A 25790-nucleotide genomic window follows, 5' to 3' on the forward strand; every position below is an offset into this window, starting at 1 on the left:
AGAAAATCTTAAATTGTAATTCATGTCTAATTTTGACCTTGAAGCTCATTATCGAAAGTTTAATTGTTGAATCAAACCATCAATAAGATAGCGATACCCATAGGGAACACAGATTTTGCATGAAAAATTATTTCTTTTTAGATAAGACCTTATTTCTTAACACTATACATAGAGCAATGTGTGGACAGCATCTTTGAAAGTCTTGAGACCTTAATCTTTACCATTATCCATAGACTCTTCAATAAAAAAAATTTTGGACTATGCTATTATGTAAAAACAAAAGTAAAAGACATCCTAGAAAGTATAACACCCAAACTAGTACAATTTCTCGTTCAGAATTTAGTAACCTACCTTTATACCATTAAGTATCTCTGTAATTAACTTTATTCTGCTGTCTTTGCACTTCATTTGACTAACTTGTAAGGCTTTGATTTTGTTGGCAAGGACGCTGTTAGCGGGAATTATAATGAGAAGTACAGCGAGCCCTGACAGCGCTGAGGGACCTGTTGAGAGACGTATAACTGTAAAAATTTGGTCAATAATTAAGCATACAGAATTTCACAATTTTTTTTCTCTATCTTTCCCTACCATATATAGATGTGTTCTAATCACGGTTGTATTATACAAAATTTAAAAGAATGGAAAGATTTAAAGTAAATCTTATAGTTTAATCTCTCATTGGTAAAATATTTTCTTTAAACCTTATGAGAGTTCTTTACTTTGCTTCATAGCTGTAATGTTACAGAAACTTATATAGTAATTACCAGAAGGCAAATTTATAATAAGTGAATAGCAAAATCTAAATTACCTATAATAATTGTTAAATCAAAAGTTGCATGGCATTTCCTTCTTTACTATTAAACCTAACAAAATTACTTGATACATCTAGATAAGTTTGTATTAGTACATTTTTTCAATACTTCACCAGACCATCAAGTAAATCTTACATGATCAGTCATGAGCTTAGTAAAGCATCACAAAAAATCCTGAAAATGATTACTAAGAAATTCTTATGGATTGTTGCAGAAAAATAAGCTCAAGAAAAATTCCAAAATCAAAGAATTCTTTTCATATAAAACAAATTATGCCATAGAAAAGGCCCAAATAGCCACAAAATGAAAACCTTTATTGACGATTAAATAATAACCTTAGGAAGTCATGAAAACAATGGCCCATAGTGGGAACAAAAAAAAAAAAAAAAAAAAGACCTGGAAATTTCTACTCATACACAAGAAACAAAGAAACTTGACACTACTGTATAATCCAAAATGGTCCTGGTTACTTAAACCAAATATTTGAAAAGCTCAAAATAAGTATACAACAACTATAGATACAACTTCATGGCTTTTCTCTTGGAAACTAAAATAGAGAAGCCAGCCATGAAAACACTTTTTTCCAAATACAGTACAGTATATGGTGGTGGTGAGTCTCCATACGGTTAGCTAAAGCACTTGGGTATTTGGATGGGACACTGAAAACAGAGGTTGTTTGAGAAGGTCTGTCCTGCAAGGTACTTTTCTTGGAACTTCTGAAAGCAGATTCCATGGATATGTGAACCATTCCCTTTGCGACCAAACCAAATCTATTAGGGTCATTCTACAGTTCCATGTCCCCTTAAACTTTTTCATTATCACACAAATCATTAACCTTAGAAGTAAAGCATAGAAATCTAGACCTGACCCACTCTGAACTATAGTGTATATCCCTCACACCTGACAGCCCTACATTATTCAGCAGAAAATGTCATTCTTTCTGTTTAGCAGGATAGTAAATATTTAGATCTTTAGTTTACACTACTACTTCCATATTTGCTGATAAATTAATGGGAGAAGAAACCACTGGTGTATTCTGCTCATTTAATATGCCAAGGATGAACCAAGGAAATGGGGAAATATCCGACATCTCTGTATATTGCAGCAAATTCTGAGCTGAAAGAAACATGATTCCTGACTAAGTTGCCCCCATTTTATATATATATACACCAAAGCAATTGTGACGTTTATGAATACAGAAATAAACTGTCCCCCTACTAGATTTTCCTATAAATAATTATGTTTGCAGACGGTTAAAAACTCAAGACAATTTATGTTTCATGTCAATTCTTGGTGATTCTACCATCCTGATAAATAATGATGATTCACAGTTGCACCCGGACTGAGGATGGATGCTTTGCAGAAGAAAGAGATCTGGGATTTGAATAACCGGAGATATCGCCAGGAAATACATCTAAGAGGGTTCCACCATGCTATCAATTTAGTTTATCCTGGCATGGAGTAATTTAAGACTTTTTTTCAAATTTGTCATACCAATGAGATGAAACTACAAAAGCCTTATCCTTATCCTGCCTCATGGCATAAACTTGAATCTTCTTTATTGATGAATCCAGCACCAGTTAATTGTCTATATGAAAAAGGACTCTTATCCCCAGAAAATGTAACCATCAGATAACTAGCGCCATCATCATCATAAAAACTTAAGGATCCATACTGTGACCAAAACAAAAACACAGGAATTGGTGCATCTCCCTTCATATAAACCAAAGAAATTTTCTCAAGTGATTCTGAAAGGGGATATGAAAGTAGGCATATCAAAATGATGGAGAACACTCAATCTTTCTTCCTTATAGCTGGTAAAACAGTGGAAGGAATTCTCATAAAGAAATACATCAGGACCATAATCGTTTGTTTAATCATATACTTCCTATAAACAGTACAGTAACTTATTCATCTAGAACTTTCCAAACTTCCAATGACATTCGAGTTGTTGATAAAGACATCCTCAATTTTGCTTTAAATGTAGGTAAGTAGGTTGCCCAGGGCACCAGCCACCCGCTCAGATAGTACCGCTAGAGAGTTGTTAGGTCCTTTGACTGGCCAGACAGTACTACATTGGATCCCTATCTCAGGTTACGGCTCATAATGTCTTTGCTGACACATACATCGAATAGTCTGGCCTATTCTTTCAACATTACCCTCTGTCCTCATACACTTGACAACACTGAGATTACCAAGCAATTCTTTATCACTCATGGAGTTAACTACTGCACTGTAATTGTTTAGTGGCTACTTTCCTCATGGTATGGGTAGAAGAGACTCTTTAGCAGATCTTCTAGGATAAGGACACTCCAAAATCAAACCATTGTTTTCTAGTCTTGGGGAGTGCCACAGCCTATGTACAATGGCCTTCCACTGTCTTGGATTAGAGTTCTCTTGCTTGAGGATACACTCGGGCACATTGTTCCATCTTGTGTCTCTTCCTCTTTTTTTTTTTATCCATCCATATACCAAGGCACTTCCCCCAACTTTGGGGGGTAGCTGACATCAAGCAAATAGTTTATATATAAAAGATCTACAGTAATTTAATGCTGTTACCATTCTCAAAACATTTTATTGTGATTGCTCATTCTCTTGTAGTTTATTTCTTTGTTTCCTTTCCTCACTGGGCTATTTTTCCCTGTTGGAGCTCTTGGGCTTTTAGCATCTTGCTTTTACAACTAGGGTTATGACTTTGGCTTGTAATAATAATAATAACTAGAAAAGCAGCTTCAAAGTGCAGACCTCTGCCATGGCAGCCTATTTCTCAAAACCAGCGTGCTTTTCCCAGAATCATTTAATAATTTCCAACTCTTAAATAACCATTTAAAATCCTAGCAATTTTCATTACTTTACGACTTAAATTGTGGCCGTATGGTTGATGACCGGAATTTGACCTTGGACTCGACCTTTGACCTTACCAGCTCTTTACAAAAGTTTAAAATCCCTGAGTTTCATTATTTTATGATTAAAGTTGCGGCCGTATGGTTGATGACCTGAATTTTACCTTATGCTTGACCTTGGACTCGACCTTGACCTTTGACCTTAACGTATTAATTGGCATGGGTTTTTATACATTCAAATATGAACCAAGTTTGAAGTGTGACAAGAATGTCCAAACTTATGGCTGATTACGTGAATTGGACATTTTGCTTAACCGTGACCTTGATCTTTGACCTTCATTTTCCAAACTTAATTATTTCCATCTTTTTCATAAGTTAATCCCTGCTATTTTCATTACTCTACAATTAAAATTGTTGCCAGAAAACTGTTCACAGACAAACACACACACAAATACACAAGCAGGGGATAAAACATAACCTCCTTCCAACTTCGTTGGCGGAGGTCATAATAATCTTCCTTAAACTGGGAATGCTTCGTCAAGATAGTAATTGGTGCTTCCTGCCTTAGGCTTTCCAGGTTTTAAGTTTCTTCTTTTGTCGGAACAAAACCTCAAAGGTCTTACAATACCAAAACACGGAGAAGAAATAGACCAGCGATTGGAAGTACAGTTAAAAGCAAAAAGGTCATTGAAAGAGTATTCTATAATTTTAAGTTTTCAACATATCTAAAATAGGCCTTAAGGCTAGGGAAAAATATTAAGAGAATATTTGTGTGAATTAGATACTGACTTGATCAATGGAGGATAAACTCTTCAAACTTCTTGGATATTATCTTCAAACTTGAATTGTTTCATTTATTAAATTTGCTGTTATGGTTCTTAAGAAATAAAAATATCTATATAGTAAAGTAGCTTTTAATATAATTCTTTGATCTTACCAAGAGTAAATAATTGCTCCTAATTCTACAAAATAAAAAATGAAATGAAGAAACTAACACTATATCCTAGGAGCTATGGATACTCACCCAATATCTGCCATAATTCACCTATTGCAATAGCAATGATGATAGGTGCAACAAATGAAAAGTTGAGAAAAATAATCACATCACCCAAGCGCTGGGAATCTATAGCCATAAGGTTAACAATTTCACCTAATGTTGTTTCCCTTCGTGAAGTGTTTGAGAGTAGTAACGCCTGCAGAAAAATAACAAACAAGATTAAAAAAAGAGCACAACCAGAAAGCACATATTTCTGCCAGTATCAGAACATTATGAGCAAATATTTTCATCTACTAATAATGGTTAGTTGTCAAATTGTGTCTTTACAGAGAAAAAAAAAGAAAAAAGAAAAAAAAAACAATCTGACATCTGATGGAAATAACTGACATTCCAATGTTAGTAGTAAGAAAGAATAAAACTCCAATGTTAGTAGTGAGAAAAAAGAATAAATTCTCTTAACTCCTTGCAGGCTAGCATATGCTTGTAAGATTCTATTTATCTTCTGGAAGCAACTCTCTCCCATTTTTTAGTACCGTATGTCCAAAGATTAATAATTTGGTATTCCCTAGCCCTTTTCCCCTAAACACATCCAAGCATTAAGTGCTAAGTGTTTTGTTTATTCTTTTGAGAAAATAGGATCGATATATAACATTCTCGGAATTCTATTAAGAGACATTTTTAACGTTGCCTTACCATGACAAGGTTCTTGTCCTCATTTTAGACTTTTTCTCTTCACTAAACCTCTATATTTAATTCTGGATCTACACAGGGGCTTTATCTGGTTCCTACAAATGGAAAAATATTTGGCAACTCCACCAACTCCCTCCAAAAATGACAAATTTGGAAAAATTTGCATTTTTTCTAACGATACAAACCTTAGCTATTTAAAGGGGCATTACTTTTGGCGAAGATGAAAGGATGACCCATTAGAATTTTAGCGAGAGTTAACTATCCATCCCGCTAGTTACTGTGCTGCACTTTGCTTTGAGGTAGGACTTCGACAGGGGACAGGGTTGGCGGGCCACTATGTATAAATCGCTGTTTGTATTGATAGGAAAAATACAAATTATTTCCTAATTTGTCATTTGTTCCGTAACTGGAATACACACCAACGCTCTTTATAGGGGTGTCTCACCCTATCTGGCTTTTGGCCTTACCTGGACTCTCCGTACTGTGCAGGTTAGTGCATAGATAAGGAGACCCTAACACCTTGCTAAACCTGCTAAGCATGGTCTGCGGCCTACACCAGCTGTGTGTTGAGTTACTAGCAATGTGACTTTCAAGGTATAAGTTATTCCGAATCTTGTAGAAAAAAAACAGAGTTGAGCAAGACATTCCTAATACCACTTTGCCAGGGTATGGAGATGTAACAGTATTGGAACAATACTAGGTTACACAAGGGAGCAATGGTTTACCTCCAGAGGTTTAAGGTCAGTCTGTGCAGAGGACCCAGGATGCTGATTTCCCCAAGAGAGGGGAGGATGAAGAAAGGAAAAGATCCAGACATTACATTTCATTCATTTAGACTAAAACTGGGTAACCAATGCCTTCAACCATCTGTTACTCGTCCAGTAAGGAGCTTGAGGTACTATACCAGCTGTTGTGCAGCCACCACAGGTCCGATAGAAAACGTATCGAGATTCCTGTGAGTCACGTCTTGCAGGTAGTGAGCGGTCAACATTGTCTGACGTTTCTACACACCCGCTTGCAACACCTGCGTCACAGAGTAGTTTCTTTTGAAGGCAAGGAACGTAGCTATGCCCCTAACATCATAAGCTCAGGGTTGATGTGTTAGAGGAGGATCGGGATTCAGGGCATGGTCAATGACCCTGCGAATCCACACAGAGATGGAATTCTTCGTTATCGTCCTCTTGTTTCTGCCTATGCTGACAAAGAGAAAGTGCACTCTGGGCAGAGCTGCTGCAGTTCTCTTGAGGTAGTGCCTCAAACACCTTACAGGGCATAGTAACAGATGATATGAGTCGTTGGTTACAGAGCGGAGACTCATTATCCAGATGGAGTCGAATCTAGGATCCAAAACCCCCGGATTCTGAGTCTTGGCAACAAACACAGGGACGAAGCTGAAGGTCACCTCTCCCCATCCCCTTGAATGAGCGATGTCATATGAGAGACCATGAAGCTCACTGACTCCTTAGCCGAAGCCAAAGATAGCAGGAACACCGTCTTCCAAGTTAGGTGACGATCTGTTTCCTGGCATAATGGTTCATAGGGAGGTCTCTTTAGAGATCTGAGAACTCAAACCACGTTCCATGGGGAAGGTCTCACTTCTGACTGAAGACAGGTAAATTAATAACTGTATGAGTAAGGAAAGTTCTAGCGATGAAGAAATATCCATTCTGTTCGGTCTAAAGACGAAGCTTAAGGCTGAGCAATAACCTTTTACCACCAAGACTGACACGCGCATTTCTTCACGCAAATACCTGAGGAACTCCGCTATTGCTGGAATAGTGGCATCAAGAGGAGAGATACCTATTCCAAGACACCAACCACAGAAGACCTTCCACTTTGCCTGGTAGACTGCTGCTGATGACTTTCGCAGGTATCCAAACATCCTGCTTGCAACTTATTGCAAAAATCCTCTCAGAGAGAGGAGATGCTGGATAGTCTCCAGGCATGAAGTCGTAGCGAAACTACGGCTTTGTGGAAAATGTTGGCATGTGGTTGTTTGAGTAGATCGTGTCATGGAGGGACTTCTCTTGAAGACTCTGTCAGGATTTGCAGAAGGTCCAGAAACCATTTTGCGTGATGCTTTAGCAGAGCTATGAAGGTCATTGAGAGGTTGACTGATGTTCTGGCTTTGTTGAGTACCCTCCTCATCAGATAGAACGGGGGAAAGGCGTAAACATCGATGTTGTCCCACTGTTGTTGAAATGCATCTTGCCAGAGAGCCTTGGGGTCTAGGACTGGGGAGCAATACAACGGAAGACTGAAGTTCAGGGCCGTTGCAAAGAGATGCACTGTCGGAGAACCCCACAAAGTCAGGACTTTGTTGACTACTAGATGATCCAAAGACCACTCAGTACTCACTATCTTAGATGCTCTGCTCAGGTTGTCGGCGAGCACATTCCTCTTGCCCGGAATGAAGTATGCCGATCGTGGTATCGAGTGACCCTTGGCCCATCTCAGTATCTCTACTGCTAGATGGTATAGGGGCTGTGAAAAAGTACCTCCTTGCTTGTTGATGTGAGCCACTACTGTGGTGTTGTCGCTCATTACCACCACTGAGTGGCCCGCCAGGGACTGTTGAAGGGCCAGAAAGACGGCCTTCATCTCTAGAAGATTTATGTGGAGGTACTCTTTTGACTCTAACCAGACGCCTGAGGTCGTATGGTGCAGCACGTGGGCCCCTCACTCTTTTATTTTTTTTATGTGTCTGAGAACTGCATCAAATCTGGGAGGAGGATGAGAAGATCCACTCCCTTTTGTAGGTTCTTGTCTTCCACCCACCATTCGAGGTTTGTCTGTTCCGCTGATCCCATGGGGATTTGGATGTCCAGGGAATCGAGAGCTTGATTCCACTAGGACTGGAGTTGCCACTGGAGGGATCTCATCCTGGGCGACCGTTGGGAACTAGACGGACCAGCGATGAAAGGTGACCGAGGAGATGTAACCACGTCTGGGCTGGAAGTTCTTCTTGTCTGAGAAAGGTCCTTCCACCTTTCTCAGCTTAGATATTCTGTCATCTGATGGGAAGGCTTTGTGGAGATTGGTGTCTCTTATCATGCCTAAGTATACCAGTCTCTGCGTAGGAAGCAAGGAGGACTTCTCGAGGTTTACCATGATCTCCAGATCTTGGCAAAGCCTCAGAAGTTTGTCTCGATGTTGAAGAAGGGTTGACACCACGTCTGCTATGATTATGCTAGGATTAGTCAATCATCCAGATAACAAAGGAGACAGATGTCAATCCTGTGTGCACCAGAGTGTTTGCCTTAGTGTCATCATGACACTAAGGCAAACACTCTGGTGAAGACTTGAGGCGCTGTGGAAAGACCGAAGCACAGCACCTTGAACTGGTATTTCCTGTTGTGTAGGCTGAATCTTAGGTACTTCCTTGAAGACGGATGGATTGGGATCTTGAAGTACGCGTCCTTTAGGTCCATTGTGCATATGAAGTCCTGTGGTCTTACCGCTAGTCTGACCGTGTCTGGCATCTCCATGCTGAACAGAGTTTGTCTGACAAACTTGTTCAGAGATAAGAGGTTGATGACTGGTCTCCAGCGTCCAGATGCCTTTTCCACAAGAAAGAGTTGACTGAAGAAGCCTCGAGACCCGTAAAGGAACTCCTGGAGAGCGCCCTTCTTCAACAGGTCCTGGTCTTCTGCCCGAAGGGTCAGTCCCTTTGCTGATCCCATTGCAAAGGAGTCTATCAACACAGGATTCCTGGTCAGGGGAGGGAGAGATGTGATGAACGGGATGCGATACCCCCGAAGAATCACAAAGATTGTGCAGGATTTGGCTCCAAGTTGCTTTCACCTGTCCAAGCAACCTTGTAGGCATCCCCCTACTGGTGGACAAGCAAGGGGAATTTTTATCCTAGCGTTTGCGGCCTCGGCAGCTCCCTCTAGGATATTTTCCTTTCCTGGAGGACTTTGTGCCTTTCTTATCCCTGGCAGGAAAGGGCTTCTTAGACACCGTGATCTTCGCTGCTGTCTTGTTCGTTGTGGTCTTGGCTGGACAGGACTGCTATGGAGCTGGTGGTTTTTAGGGCTTGGATGTCAAAGCCCTATGGAGGAAGGAGTCCTGATGGGACTTCCTCCATCTCTCAGCAGCATGTTCCATTTCCTTAGGCTCGAATAGATGGGCTCCCTCTAAAAAAGGAATACCTGAGCCTAGCGATCTCGGCATTTGGGACTTGATGGTGGAATCTCTCAGACACCGCATCTGGACGTTTCAGGATGGTATTCATCCACAAGTTTCAAAATCAGTGGGCGAGAAACTTGATCATGAGGCTACCTGAGAGCGTGAAAGTCTCCGTTGCTTTCCTGATACATTCCTTGGAGAAATCCTCAGTTCTGCCGAGATGTTGGTGAGCGCTAGTGCACTGCAGGGCGCTAGCGTGCTGGAGAGAGTTGGCGTGCAGCTGCACGCTTAGGTAGAACCTCAAGAACCGGGATGTGCCCTTTGGAAGGGCCAACATCCACTGATGGAGATTGCAAACAATCCATAGAGGAGTCAAGGACCGAAGTCCGAGGACTAGCAGCAGCGTCATCGGGAGAAGGTCCAGGAACAGGAGAAGGTCCAGGAACGGGAGAAGGTCCAGGAACGGGAGAAGGTCCAGGAACGGGCGAAGGTCAAGGGCCAGGAGACAACTGAAGCGGAGTCTCCTCTGTGGGGGACGGCAGCAAGGACGAGGCTGAAGAGCCGAAGAGACGCCTTTTCACCGATGGTGAAGGTCGACCTCTAAGGGCAAGCTCTACGACGGAGACGCTCTCCAGGGGTCGTTGGATCAGCAAGCTGACCATAAGCAGCAGCAGTCCTCCGAAGAGGAGTCTCTATGAGATAACACTCGCAGGAGAGTCAGACGTAGAACCAAGTTCCTCCCTCGAAGGATGATCAGGAACGGGACAAACTAAGTCGGCAGCAATAGCTGGAAAGTCTGGAGAGGCAGGGGCATTGGTAGCGGCCACAGAAGACACCTCTGACACCAAAACGTCGACGAGCACCAGAAAATTCACCTCTAAAGTCGACGACAGCTGCACACTCGTACCACGAAGGATGAGCTGCAGCAAGGAGTCCTTGGAGGGCAGACCCTAAAGTCCAAAGGACGTCCACACCTGCAAAACAGAAGATATAGACAAGGCCTAATCCGGGAGGAGAGGTGGGGTCGATTCTCTAGGGGAAGCAACACTATCTCTCGAGAACAAGGGTTGGCCACAAATTAAAGGGTCTACTCTACCACTCAACGGTTTCTCGGAAGAGGCCAAATGAGTAGGAGATTCGGAGGAAGGTCGGGAGACGGAAGAAGAGGTTTTTTCCCCTTCAAAGGAACCTTCAAAGGAGAAATATTCCGCTTAGACTTCTTCTTCCATCGTCGCCCAAACCTCTCCCACAGGGAGGCAGACCACTCCCAACATTCAATACACTGATTACCACTATCACAAGGTTGACCCTCGGTTTCCACGGCCGACATGAAGGTCCCGCAAGGCCGGCCGTTGAGTCTAGGGCAGGTGCATATGGTCGCAGAAGTCAACACACACACACACACACTAACACAAAGAGAAATCTAAAAAGAATTAATGGCAGTCCAATAATAGCGGCGAAGGATGATGAACAGCAACGACTGTACACCATCCGAGCCAAAAGCAAAGTGAGCTAAATCCCCGGTGCAGTGTTCCCGTTTCATGAAGAAGAAATTCCCATAAATGGAGCCAAAAAATCCCACACACACACACACATATATATATATATATATATATATATATATATATATATATATATATAAATATATATATATATATATTTATATATATATATATATATATATATATATATATATATATATATATATATTTATATATATATATATATATATATATATATTTATATATTTATATATATATATATATATATATATATATATATATATTTATATATTTATATATATATATATATATATATATATATATATATATATATATATATATATATATATATATATACACTGTACATATATATATATATATATATATATATATATATATATATATATGTATATATATATATATATATATATATATATATATATATATATGTATATATATATATATATATATATATATATATATATATATATATATATATATATATAAAACGGATTTTGAGCGAAGCGAAAAATCTATTTTTGGGTAAGATGGCCATGTCGTCCTGATGGAAGTTCCTTAAAGGCAGCTTCCTAGGGTATATTACAACTACGGCGATATTCCCAGAGAATTTACCTTAAGGTACCCAGAATTCTAACTCCTGGAGCGAGTATCCCTAAAAAAGACCTTAGGGATATCGTAAATATCAGTGGACGTATTCTTGACACGCCTCATAGCAATCTATACCCCGAATAGAGTTAACACTTCGTAGGGGTCAAATGGCAAGAAAACGAAAACGATAAGAAAGGGGGGAGCCGTTCGTAAGGCATCTCTCCTCCCCGTTTCATAAGCGTGCCCTGCGCCGCTCGCGGCGCCATCTGTATTCTTTGTAGCGATACACGAGGTGCTACAGATACTGTATGTAGGGAGGGGTCCTACAACCCTTTTTTTTTTTTTTTTTTTTTTTTTTTTTTTGAAAAGGGACAGGGCGGGTCCATCAGGACGACATGGCCATCTTACACAAAAATAGATTTTTCGCTTCGCTCAAAATCCGTTTTTTGGGCTCAAGCCATGTCGTCCTGATGGAAGTATACCAGAGCATTACTGTATCTGTGGATTCTCAATACGTGCCGTACTCCTCAGGAATGTTTCTTAGTCAACTCGACTGAAAGACCTAAGATGTTACCGTTATACATCTTTTCACTAATCATAAGCCATGAAAGCGCTTCCTGCCCCCTACAGGGAGGAGTCCTACTAGACTCTAGAAACGAACGAAGAGTACATATACCTATGTATGAATCACTCGCCAGCCAGTACAATATAGTGGTCTCACTCTATATGAAGTAAAGCATAGTCTTTACGGAACTACAGCATCCAAGGGAAAAAATCCCGACCAGCACCCTGGTCGAAGTAAAAATAGACAAAAAGGTTATATCTGCGTAGGATTAAACTTGCTGCCGCCACCGTCCTCAGAGAGAGGTGGAGCCCTTTATGCTAAGGAAAGTATAAACCAGTGCAACCAGGCTTGCATTAAGGAATAGGCTATTATAGATATCCCCGATTAATATACATAGGCTAAATGCTCAATAATTAACATGAAATCAATATAGGTGAAGGAGACGCAAGGTTCCCGAGAACAAGTTTATTGAGTAACAATAAATAGACATGGTTACCACAAATATATACATATGATAGGTGGATGACCAACAATTTACACAAGTACCGTAGTGCATGGATGTATGGTTATCTGAAAGAAAACAATCAGGTCACTTGTCGCATACCAAGGTATCAAAGTTAACGTCCATGTTACTATCCACTGACATTAGCGTTAGCAACGCTCGGCACACCTGTCTGTACTTGTGCTACCATTACCATAACGCTGGAACAGTCACTGTGGGCTCCCAGAGCCTTCACTACTAGTTATATCAACGCATATAACTATACACTCACCCAAGAATCAAAGTCCCAAATAATTCCACTGTTCCTCGCAGAGTTAAACAGCAGGGTTAACGACGCAACCAACTGCTACCACAGACCTCTTTAGCTGCTCCACTTGCTTAGCATAGTGGCGAAAGAATACCCTGGAAGACTTCCAGCCCGTGTATGAACGAAGGTGTTCAAAATCCATAAAGTTAAAGAAGTTTAAGGATGAAGCAACTTTCCTCGGATCATGACCTGCGGGTGAACTGTCAGGATCCGCTCTGCGAATAAAATATGTAATTTTCGCCCTAAGCTGATTTAAAGATAAATTCGAGCCCGATGTTTCTCCTCTGAATAGTTGGCCCCCATGGAAGTCTGAAGTTCTACGAAGATAGACCTTTAGGCATTCTACGGGACATAGAGATGCATCTTCTTTCAGAGGGCAGATTCTCCAGGGACCCCACCTGTTGGTGGGCAACTCGTTCTTAGCGAGAAACGTAGGGTCCGGAAACAGGTTCAGTTCTCCCCCATCCAGGAACTGAACCCGGTCCTCCTCTCTCGAGAGGGCCACAATCTCACTAACTTTGGCCCCAGAAGCAAGGGCAAAAAGGAAGATCACTTTTTGAGTCAGGTCCTTCAATGCGCACTCCTCATTATCCAGTAATGAGGCAAAATGAATGACTTTGTCTAACGACCACGAAATAGGCTTTGGAGGAGCTGATGGTCTAAGCCTAGCACAGGCCTTCGGGATCTTATTAAACATCTCGTTAGCGAGGTCTACCTGGAAGGCATATAGAATGGGTCTTGTCAGAGCTGACTTACATGTAGAAATCGTGTTAGCCGCCAGCCCCTGTCCGTGGAGGTGGATGAAGAAGGATAGGCAGAACTCCGTAGAGATCTCTTGCGGGTTCTTGTCTTTGACAAAGGCTACCCATTTCTTCCATGCTGATTCGTACTGCCTTCTAGTAGACTTACACTTATATTCTTCCAGGAAGTCGATGCTATCTTTCGAGATTCCGAACCGTTTCTTCACCGCTAGGGAGAGAAAATCATGAGCTGCAGGGTCCGGGTTTTCTGTAATGAAGCGTAGACAGTCGACTTCTGGACTTGCTGGGACAGAACTGGGTCCGGGAGTGGTAGAAACTCTAGTTGTAGTTCCAGAGCTAGAGGGAACCATACACTGTTCGGCCACTTGTGGGCCACTATTGCTGCTACTCCCTTGAAGGATCTCAGTTTGTTGAGGACCCTCAACATCAGATTGTGAGGGGGAAACAGGTAGATCCTGGACCATCTGTTCCAATCGAGGGACATCGCATCTACTGCTTCCGCCAAGGGGTCCACGTATGGGGACACATATCTCGGCAGCTTCTTGTTGTCCTTCGTCGCGAAGAGGTCTATCTGCAGTTCTGGGACTTGTCTCAAGATGAAGGAGAATGATCCTGCGTCTAGGGACCATTCCGACTCTATCGGTGTAACCCTGGATAGAGCGTCCGCGGTCACATTCCGGACTCCTTGAAGGTGAACTGCTGACAGGTGCCACTTCTTCTTCTCCGCCAGTCGAAATATGGCTAACATTACCTGGTTGAGAGGTGGAGATCTCGATCCCCGCCGATTCAGACATTTCACTACCACCTCGCTGTCCAGTACCAACCTTACATGGATCGAGTGACGTGGGGATACTTTCTTCAGGGTAAGAAGCACTGCCATAGCTTCTAGAAAGTTTATGTGAAAAGTCCCAAATAGCTTGGACCAGGTCCCTTGCACTTTTTTCCGATGGGAGTGACCCCCCCACCCTACCTTTGAGGCGTCTGTGTGGATTGTCACTGACGGGGGGGGTGGTTGAAGAGGTAGTGACCTCTTTAGACGACTGGCTTGAGACCACGGTCTGAGAAGAGAACGTAGCCGAAGTGGGACCGGTCTCTTCAAGTCCCTTCGCTCTTTCGATGCAAAGGTTCTCCAGACTCCCGCTGCATCTTTTAGCTGTGCTCTTAGCACTGGGTCTGTTACTGATGCGAACTGAAGAGAGCCCAAAACCCTCTCTTGTTCGCGTCTTGATATCCTCTCGGAACCTAGAAGTCTCCTGACAGACCCCGCTATTTCCTTCCTTTTCGACATCGGAATGGAAAAACGGTGTGACACTAGATCCCAGTGAATTCCTAACCACTGGAACCTCTGAGCTGGAGAAAGACGAGACTTCTTTCTGTTGATCATGAAACCTAGATATTCCAGGAACTGAATCACTTGTAGGGAAGCCTGCAAGCATTCCGCTCTGGATGCTGCCCACACCAACCAATCGTCCAGGTAGGCTACTACCTGGAACCCTTTTAGGCGTAACTGTTTGAGCGCTGCGCTCGCAAGCTTCGTAAAGATCCTTGGGGCTATGTTTAGCCCGAAGGGCATCGCTCTGAAAGCATAAAGTTTTTGTTGTAGCTTGAATCCTAGGTAGGGGGAGAGACGGCGACTTATTGGAACGTGCCAATATGCGTCTGACAAATCGATGGAGACGGTATATGCCCTCTTGGGCAGTAAGGCCCTTATGTGTTGCAACGTTAACATCTTGAACTTGTGGTTCACTATGAACTTGTTGAGTGGTGACAAGTCCAGAATGACTCTGAGTTTCCCCGAGTCTTTCTTGGGAACACAAAACAGCCTCCCTTGAAACTTGATGGACTTTACCCTCCGGATCACCTTTTTCTCCAACAGATCTTGGATGTACTCCTCCAAAACGGGGGTGGAGTGTTGGAAAAATTGAGGGCACTGGGGCGGAGTACTGTACCAACTCCAACCCAGTCCATTTTTGAGCAGGCTGTGGGCCCAGGGATCGAAGGTCCAGCGATCCCGGAAATACTGTAGACTCCCACCTACCGGCGACACTTCACTTTGACTGCCCTGCAGTCTTGCCTCCCTGGCCGCGACCACCTCTGAATCCTCGTCCCCTAGAGGGGCGTCTCGCCGAACCTCTGGCTGCACCTCTGGGCTTTGCTCGAAACGTGGTCGATTGCCCTTCGAACACTGGATTGAATGCCGGGGATGCTGAAGACACGGCTTGGGGTACCCATTGGAAGGTGGTCGGGGTCTGGGCTACCAGTTGTGGTACCGGAGGCAAAGCTGGCTGCTGCTGCTGCTGTCTTTGTGGTCTGAAAGGCTTGGCTGGACGGGAGGAAAACCTCGATTTCTTCGCCTTTCCTTTCGGCTGAGGGCCCTCATCAGGAGAAGACTTCCTCTTAAGGGACAGGCCCCACTTAAGGAGAAGATTACGGTTCTCAGTGGCTGCCTTGTCCACCACCTCTTTGACCACTTCGTTGGGAAAGAGATCTTTACCCCAGATGCTAGATGAAATGAGCCTCTTGGGTTCATGCCTCACTGTGGCCGAGGCGAAAACAAACTCTCTACAGGCCCTCCTCGCTTTGACAAAGCAATAGAGGTCCTTAGTCACCGTGGCCAGATGGATCTTGGCCATTACCATGAACATCTCAGGCATCTTGGGGTCGCTAGCCATTGTCTCCATGTTAGTCTGGAGAGACATCGAGGCTGCCAGGCGCTCCTTTGTGTCCAATTCCCTCCGTAGGAGGAATTCCGACAACTTGGGAAGGTTTTCGCCGAACTGCTGACCTGCAATGTCGGCGTCCAACTTCCCAACCGAGAAAGTGAGGTGCACCTCCTTCCAGTCCTTATTATCCAGCGGCAAGGCCAACGACAGTGGTTTGCATTCCTCCAGAGATGGACACGGTTTGCCAGCTTCAACCGCCTTCAAGACGGCCGCGAACCCTTTCTGCATAAAGGGGAAGGCCCTAGCCGGGGAGGATACAAAGGAGGGGTGCTTCTTACTCAGAGCAGCAACTTTAGAGTTTGAGAACCCCCTCTCCTTCAATGCAGCTGTTAGGGTAGCTTGAGCCTTGGAGTGATCCAGGATGATCACCTCCTTCGGTTCCGTCTCCTCCTTCGAGGCCGGCTCCTTCTTCCGACGGACATAACAGTCCGGGTAGGCCCCTCTACTGGGCCAGAATTCCACCTCCTCAAGGGGAACTGAGCCCAGTTTCTCCGACATGACGATCTTCCCGATCGTCATCGGCATGTGCTCGGCATATCTCCACGGGTTGGCATCCGAGCACAGAGGAAGGTCCTTCACGTTGAGCTTCTTTGGAGGTCCACGGGATGCTGTGATCTTCTGCATCTGGAGCTCCAAAGTAGCGGCCTTCTGATTATTCTCCCTCTGCATCTGTTGGATCATACCAACGATGGAAGAGAGAGCCTGTCCCAGCTCTGCTGGAAGAGCGGACGAGGTAGAGGGGATAGGTTCAGGGATCTGAACCGGAACGTCTGAAGGTACGGGAACCTCTTCCTCCACGGCAATAGGATCTTGATCCTCCTCCTCACCCTCTGCGAGGAGATCCTGTTCCGCACGATCGGACAAGTCAGACATCTTGTCATCCAACTGGATGTCCTGCATGGCATCCGCAACATCCTCCTCCACTGGGATCTGGACGAGAGGGATCTCCGGCCGAGGCTGGGGAACAACAGCGTCAGTGGAAGCTTTGGGAAAAAGGTATGCCCTCATCTTCTCATTAGGAAGATAAGGTCCAGTGGTGTTCTTCTGAAAACCCCTTACCCATAAACAGAGCTTCTCCCTCGCTGCATCCCTTGACTCCGCCGACCTAGGGGATTCAAAAGCCTCTGATAGCAGGTTAGTACATACTGCACATACCTGCGGATCCCAGTAGCGATGGTCATCATTGGAGGCTGCGCAAGCCGCGTGCCTCCTACACGAGACATGTCCGCAAAAGTTCTTGCTGCGGACATTGCAGAACACACTATCACACTTCGGATGATCCTCCTGTAAAAGAAGAAAATTTCCATGAATATCAAGTGAATTTCAATTCACATGTAAATATGAGTATTCACAAAGAATAAGGGAAAGACACCTACTTGTGAAACCCACACAATCACCTGTGGAAGCCCACCAGCCAAAAGTCACGTAGTTAGTCTTTACTAGAATAACCAGAGATCATATTTCCCAAGGAAATTAGGTGTAGCTCACACCTAAGGTAAAATTTTACCATTCTGGCCAGGGATGAAAAGAAATCTCTTTTTATCCTTGTAAGGCGACACCAAGTGATTGCACAAAGTAACACAAGTAAGTTAGAAAAGACAGTGTTGTAACCTACTATATCATGGTCTCCCTTGGTTGAATACACCACTCAAGAAAGAACTGATACAGTACCTGAGGGTGGTGTGCCGGCCGGCTATTGCCGGTCAGTACCCCCCCCCCCCCCGTTTTTTCCAAAGGTAGATCTCAAGTACACAACTCCAGATCACCCCTATTGGGGAGAACTCCAGATCCCATGCCTGAACCGGCCGGCAGTGGTTGCCGGTCCGCAGCCACCCGGGTAGCACTGTGTTGCCGGCCATCACTCTTAGTGGCCGGCTAACCGGGCAGTGTAGCAGGCCGGCCGGCAGTGGTAAGCAAACCCTGCCGGCTGGCCTCCACACCAGGTAGCGCTCGGCTGCCGGCCGCCACTCATAGTGGCCGGCAGATGAGCAAGAGACCGGCCGGCAAAGGTATATAACCACCGCCGACCGACAGCAAGAGAACTGGAGAACACCCCCCCCCACCGGCGGCCGGCCTGTAGGCCGGCAGACGGCAAGGACAACACATAAGAAGACAACAGAATGAGTGCCGGGCTAAGAGGCTATGAGCCTCTGTGCCCGGCACCCGAAAGAGTGCCGAGAGGAAGGGGAGACACTAAGTCAGGCTTCCTAACCGCTGCTTACTGAATCTACAGACGGCAGCGGTGGAGGGACCAAGAAAGGACCGGGCAGCACTCAAAAAAAAGGGTCTCTGCCGGTCGGCACACTCTGCCGGCCGACAGGGGACCACGTCAGTTCCCCATCCTAACCTAGGCTAGGTACGGATGCGGACGACTGACACAAAGGAAACGGAAAAATAGAAGGGAAGGACAGAGGGTCCTATCCAACCTTGCCTTGGTTAAGGGTCATTCCGAACTAAGAGAGCTCATCTCAGCCAGAGAAATCCCGAGAGGGAGGCCGGCACTACTGGCTGCCTCCTTAAAACCAAGGCAAGGAAGGAATTGCTATTCCAGAAAGGGAACATATCCCGAATCCAGAACGGCAAAGAGGACAAGTCTGAGGGGTCACCGAGCAAAGGGATCACTACTGGAACCCAACAAGGTGATCCAAGGGGGATAAACCCCTTATGCCCGTGTCAGTCAGCAAGGGAGACTCTGCCCCACGCTAGACCAACCCGGACTCAGACTAATACACTGCTGTACTGTCCCCCTCTGAACCAATTCAGTTGGAACAGGAAGGTACAGTACTACTCCAGCATAGATATATTTGAAATTTAATTCAAACAAACCACTAGAGTTAAGCCTAAGGCTTAAACAGAGGGAAAGGGTTTGCCCCTTCCCCGAAGAGAAGGGAGCAAACGGGGAAACAGATAATATTATAATGACCTAAGACAACCTAGCCTAGGCACTAAGAGAATCGATTACCTAATTCACCGAAACTCACTCCAATACTATCTTGGAAAGTACTCGAAAAAGGCTTATATGTATAACGTTGCCTAACGCTTAAAGCAATATAAAATCACACTTGGAAGACTAATTATCATGCAGGAAGTACAAGGGCCAACAGCTAGCCTACGAAGACTAGTGTTGGTCAGCCTAGGCAAAACTTTCGCCAGGCACACTACTATCGCATCATAACAGAATTCCTAATTAAGCTAAGCAGCTAATTATTAAAGCGCAAAGGGGCTGGGAACGTCGCTCTTGCTAACAAATAAATCCTATTCTAGCGAGCGACAGCATCCATGATGCCTCCAGCAGGCAACAGCTCTTGTATCAAAGATAACTCTTTTAATTACTTTAATTTTAAACAAGAGCCTACATTTATACATAAAAGAAATAGTACTCAACTTATCCGAGGCAGAAGAAGTTGGAGAAAGCATTATCAACGAGTAAATCCAAGATTTTGGTAGTAACACAGGGAAAAACACCGAGTCGTATAGCTACGCAAAAAGGAATACAGATGGCGCCGCGAGCGGCGCAGGGCACGCTTACGAAACGGGGAGGAGAGATGCCTTACGAACGGCTCCCCCCTTTCTTATCGTTTTCGTTTTCTTGCCATTTGACCCCTACGAAGTGTTAACTCTATTCGGGGCATAGATTGCTATGAGGCGTGTCAAGAATACGTCCACTGATATTTACGATATCCCTAAGGTCTTTTTTAGGGATACTCGCTCCAGGAGTTAGAATTCTGGGTACCTTAAGGTAAATTCTCTGGGAATATCGCCGTAGTTGTAATATACCCTAGGAAGCTGCCTTTAAGGAACTTCCATCAGGACGACATGGCTTGAGCCCAAAAATACATATACAGTATATCTATCTACCGTATATGTATATATATACATATATACATATGCATTTATATATATACATATATACATATACATATATATATATATATATATATTTATATATATAAATATATATATATATATATATATATTTATATGTATAAATATATATATGTATATATATATATATATATATATATATATATATACATATATATATATTTATATATAAATATATATATATATATATATATATATATATAAATATATATATATATATATATATATGCTGTATATATATCTATATGTATATATATATATATATATATATACATATGTGTGTGTGTGTCACATATCTCATCCTCTTGTTTTGTTAAAGTTTTCATAGTTCATATAGGAAATATTTATCTAAATGTTACTGTTATTAAAATATTCTATTTTTCCTTGTTTCCTTCCCTCACTGGGCTATTTTCCCTGTTGGGGGCCCTGGGCTTATAGCATCTTGCTTTTCCAACTAGGGTCATAGATTAGCAAGAAATAATAATATATATAATGTACACCCATGTATATATATATATATATATATATATATATATATATATATATATATATACTGTATATATATATATATATATATATATATATATATATATATATATATATATATATATATATATATAAATATATATATATATATATATATATATATATATATACAGTATATATAAATATACATATGTATGTATATATATATATATATATATATATATATATATATTAACTGAAATAAATATCCATCAAAGGTAGAAATTATCATCAGATAACATCAAACTAATCTACACTATGATGTACAGTAGGCTATATGCAGCACAAGTTATGTAATCTGTTCTCTTTGGTATCCGTTCAAGAAAACAATCAAATGTAACACTGCATGGTAGTCAGATTTACCTTCATTATTTGTTCTGTTTAAAAAAACTAGATAAACTTTGCTGCCCTAAGTTTCTCATGCCATGGGACAGTAGAGGATTTCCCGATTGAAACCAACATATGCTAGACAAAAACCTAGACGCCTTTACCTAAATCAGAGAGGGGAAAAGAAATTAACTTCCTCAACTGAAATGCCAATCACTATGCCGAAAAGACTGATTTACTAAGTTCCTCTAGTCAGGTGGAGCACTGGAGTACAGTAGGTATACATGTACAATATATCCACGTTATAAATTCTTGAAACATGTTCACATCCAAGTAATGGCATCTCTTGCATTTGCAAATATTATTAGAAATAAATTTAATTTAATTATTCATTAGTCCAGAAAAAATTCCACAAAATATTCTTAACCCACAACTAATCCCTAGAAGTCTTACTTCCTCCATAGATTTAGGGAGTAATCCCATGAACCGACAACACTACACCGGTGTGCGAGCGAGAGCTGTAGCAATCTAACCCCCTACCCCCCCCCCCCCTAACTGGCGGTATGGGTGGTTAACCCTTGCTAAATTTTAATGGCTCGTCATTTCAGCATCGTCGAAAGTAATACCCCTATCAAATAGCATGGTTTGTATTCAAGTTACGGAACAAATATGGTTCACTTAGTTGAATTTTATTTTTTTTCTTTCACTGACAATGTATATCTTATATATAAAGGATATGATGATTGGTCCTAACATTAACATGTATGGTTCATATGGACTGTAATAATTATATAAATTTAATATGAGCATAATTTTGGCTCAAATAAAAAGTTAAACTGAAAATTACTATGAAAACCTTCAGCTGAATTAAAGAGAGCTTAAAAAGATATTGAATCGATGAACTGTGTCATTCACTTACTTTACGATAAACAGCAGTCATGACAGAGGACCGAATTTGGACACAAAGCATGTGCGTCATGAAGAAAAACACATTCTTGATTATGGTGTTTAGAAGCATCACCGACAGAAGAAGAAGAGCATAAAAATATCCATGCCACGCTGGCTCATCTAAGCTCATAGTGAATTGTATCAAAGCTCTGGAAGTTAAATTAAGCATTGGTAACTAAGATTATTGGTTTGGTTTCATGTGTGCGAGGAAAATAGTTTATTTTGATTTTTATAATCGTGTGTAAAAAGAATCAAGGAAAATTTAAGCAACATGGTCTATAATTCACTATGTTCTTATGAACTCATGTTTAAGCTGAGCACTTTACTGTACTAGAAACGGAGGAAAAAATATTTCCTTTATTAAAAGAAAATCTTAGTTATCTTACTTATTTTACAGCACAATGGGACCTCAGAGATTACTGTATATGCTTCTATTCCCAATACAAATAATCTTTTAACATTAACAAAGTTTGGAACATATCAGCCAGCAAATTTTCAAAGGCTGAGCAACAATTACGACTGTTGGAACATGTACAATTTTGAGGCACATGTTGCCAGTGACCAAACCCCATTCAAAACAAAGGTAGCTATAGCACTGCACACTTAGTTTAAGTGCAGCTGTCTCTCAGTTCACGACCACAAAACATTGCAGTTAAATCTTTAGTTTAATTTGGACAATTTCTTTGTTGACTCCTGAGATGATTAGTGATGGCAATAAATCGAAGATGCAGTAGAATGAGCTGGCTCTGGAACTGATTAATCCAATTTGTATTCACTCTAAGATGGAAAATAGAATGTGTTAAAAAACTCAACTGGAACAAATCAAATTTGACATCTGAGATTCCACTGTACTTTGCAAGCAAAGTAAATGCATATAATTTGGATATAGAAAATTACAAAGCAGTAAGAATAACTCCATAATAACCCTCTTTTCAGAGAAATTTTGCTGTGCTGTAAACTGTGAGAAAATTCAACTTTCATAAGATCCAAAAGCATTGCTTCTGTATAAATATACAGTATCCAATTGAGAAGCAAGTCTGACCAGAAACAAGAAAAGCTTAAAAATTACATTGTTACCGTACATAGAAAGTGTAATCCTTACCTGAGAATTCTTGGACTAGCAAAAACTATGGTTTCTGATATCAAATACAAGAGAGATGCCAGGATTGCGGGCAGCAAGAAGCGTCTCATAAGTACTCGCAAGACTGACACTTTGATATGCGTCTCTGAACCCTCCTTCGACGATGCATTTCTTCTTCGGCAAAATAAAGTTATTAGATTCCAGAGGTACTAAAGAATTACATATCAATGTTCTTCTATTTAACTTGGTTAGTTAGTACAATGGCACCCTTTGAGAAACATTGTTCTTCTATTTAACTTGGTTAGTTAGTACAATGGCACCCTTTGAGAAACATTGTGACATATAACCATCATTTACATTAAAAAAATTCATCTCTCTCTCTCTCTCTCTCTCTCTCTCTCTCTCTCTCTCTCTCATAAAATATTTGGCTTAAAATTCCTAAATCTACTAACTTCTCAAGACAAATATTAAGATTAATATACGGATAGATCCTTTCTATTCATGTTTATTTCATACTAAATATTAGTGCGCATGCCAGGAAGGGTCCTGGATTGGCTCACATAAAAAGTGCTACTGAAAAACTGGTAGAACTCCATGATATAAGAGTCCTGTTTCTGTGGTTATGACAAGGAAGAACTTGGAAGAAGACATAATAATTGGACTATTGAATTAGGGACATAAGATCTGACATTGGATGAAGAAGTCAACAGTTTTGATGGCAAGATCAAAGAAATCTCTACAGTACAATGCTTTAGATGCAATGATGGAATTAGCCCCAATTGAGGAAAAAAGTAACAAAAAAGTTTATTGATGATCCAAGATGATTCAAGTATTCTCTCAAGACTTTCTTATGTGAAGATGATCTGCACAATTGCTTGCAATTTATATTAAAACGATTCTGGGATACAGTTTTGCTTCCAACTTTCTTCATTGAAATGTTGAGTATGCCCATGAACACAATGTACGGTACACATAGAAAAATAGTCTGTCCTTTTTACTATAGCAATGGGAAATTATACATGTAATAATTGTTTAGTTATTGCCTTGTTTTCCTTTATATTTTCAAAGGAATGTACTCAGGCCTTAAGAAAAATATAATAAAACACCCTCTAATTTGCCAAGTCTAGATTCTAATAACCAAGTCTCTTGAGTTAGCACATCCAACTTGTTTTCACTTTATACTACATGAATCTAAAGGCTTTAAAATACGTTTACATTTCACATCATCATTTGCCAAAAAACATATGGCTAAAAACATAATCAATATCTTTAGCCAAATCATAAGCTCTGTACACTATTTTCATGCTGGTTTTCTGCATATTCAATGAAACTTGCAATTTCTTTTTCAGACTTCAAATCCTCTACCCTTGAAGAGGTCTATCTTTCTTTTGATTGACTTTATTTAGGCCTGGCATAAAGAGGCACCCTCCCACAGGTATCTATGCTAATGATGATGATCATCATCATCATCATCTCCTCCTACGCCTATTGACGCAAAGGGACTCGGTTAGATTTCACTAGTCATTTCTATCTTGAGCTTTTAACTTGATACTACCCAATTCATCATCTACTACTTTTCACTTCATAGTCCTAAGCCTTGTAGGCCTGGGTCTCCCAACTATTCTAGTGCCTTGTGAAGCTCCATGTATCCCTCATCATGATCTCATCCTCATATGGCACTCGAGTAATCTCTCTAATAGTTTCATTTCTAATCCTGTCCTACCATTCAACTCCCAATATCCTTCTGAGAGCTTTGTTCTCAAATCTTCTAAATCTATTGGAGATTGTTTCATTGTCATACCATGGCTCATGTCCACAGAGTAACACCAATATCACTAAACTGATATATAGTCTGATTTTTATATGTAATTTCAAACGATTTGATTTCCAAACTTTATAATGATCATACAGTTCAGTAATAAAAAAAGTTAGACAAGAAAAACCAATTTCATATACCTTTGTTTCTTGGTCTCTTTTTCCCAGGCTTCATCCCATTTTTTGTCAAGATTAACGGTTGACATCCTCGATGGGAGATCCCAGATGTCTTCTGGACTTAAATTGGATCTGTAGCCTTTCCACATCACATTATTTACCCAATGAAAGGTCACTTTACTCATGAATGAAGCACTGCTGGATGGCATAGGGTTCTGAAAAAAAAAAAAAAAAGAATAATGACAAGATTCAGTTATTACACCTTATCATGACTCATATGATACTGGAAATTTGTGAATACAAGGTATCCCACTGGGTCTAAGCTTTGGGGTTCTGCATTTGGTTTCATTTCCTCAGATAAATCTTCTGGGATCAATGCCCATTTCTCTTTCTTTCATTCTTTTCTCTCTGATCCAAGGTCCCTTATTATAAAATAAGCTACAATGCCATTAAGGACATAAAGCTTACCTTGTTTTTGGAGGGCAATGGAAACCCAGAGGTTTGATCTGCTATGCAGTTGGCTGCAAAAAGAACCACTGCTCCACTGTATTCAACCAGGAATGTCACTGCCATTAGAAGATGAAGTCTGTCATCCTAAGTGTAAGAGATGTATCAATACCATTCGACTATATGAGCCAAAAAATGATTAA

General features: G+C 41.6%; 1 protein-coding gene across 4 annotated transcripts in view; it reads right to left on the reverse strand.

Annotated features, from left to right (window-relative positions):
• The window catches only part of LOC137623065 (multidrug resistance-associated protein 1-like), a 232330-nt gene that overhangs the window by 120620 nt on the left and 85920 nt on the right, over positions 1-25790 (reverse strand). For 3 of the 4 annotated variants that reach the window (XM_068353716.1, XM_068353726.1, XM_068353708.1), the window contains exons 6-11: positions 25609-25734; positions 25165-25355; positions 23230-23382; positions 22099-22276; positions 4680-4848; positions 352-503 (exon numbers count right to left, since the gene is read on the reverse strand). In XM_068353716.1, coding sequence (XP_068209817.1) covers positions 352-503; positions 4680-4848; positions 22099-22276; positions 23230-23382; positions 25165-25355; positions 25609-25734 — 969 coding nt within the window. The remainder of the gene's footprint in view (positions 1-351; positions 504-4679; positions 4849-22098; positions 22277-23229; positions 23383-25164; positions 25356-25608; positions 25735-25790) is intronic. The other variant, XM_068353733.1, reaches the window with a different exon arrangement.

Source organism: Palaemon carinicauda, chromosome 2 (assembly GCF_036898095.1).
Source record: "Palaemon carinicauda isolate YSFRI2023 chromosome 2, ASM3689809v2, whole genome shotgun sequence".
In the NCBI taxonomy this organism is placed as follows: domain Eukaryota; kingdom Metazoa; phylum Arthropoda; class Malacostraca; order Decapoda; family Palaemonidae; genus Palaemon; species Palaemon carinicauda.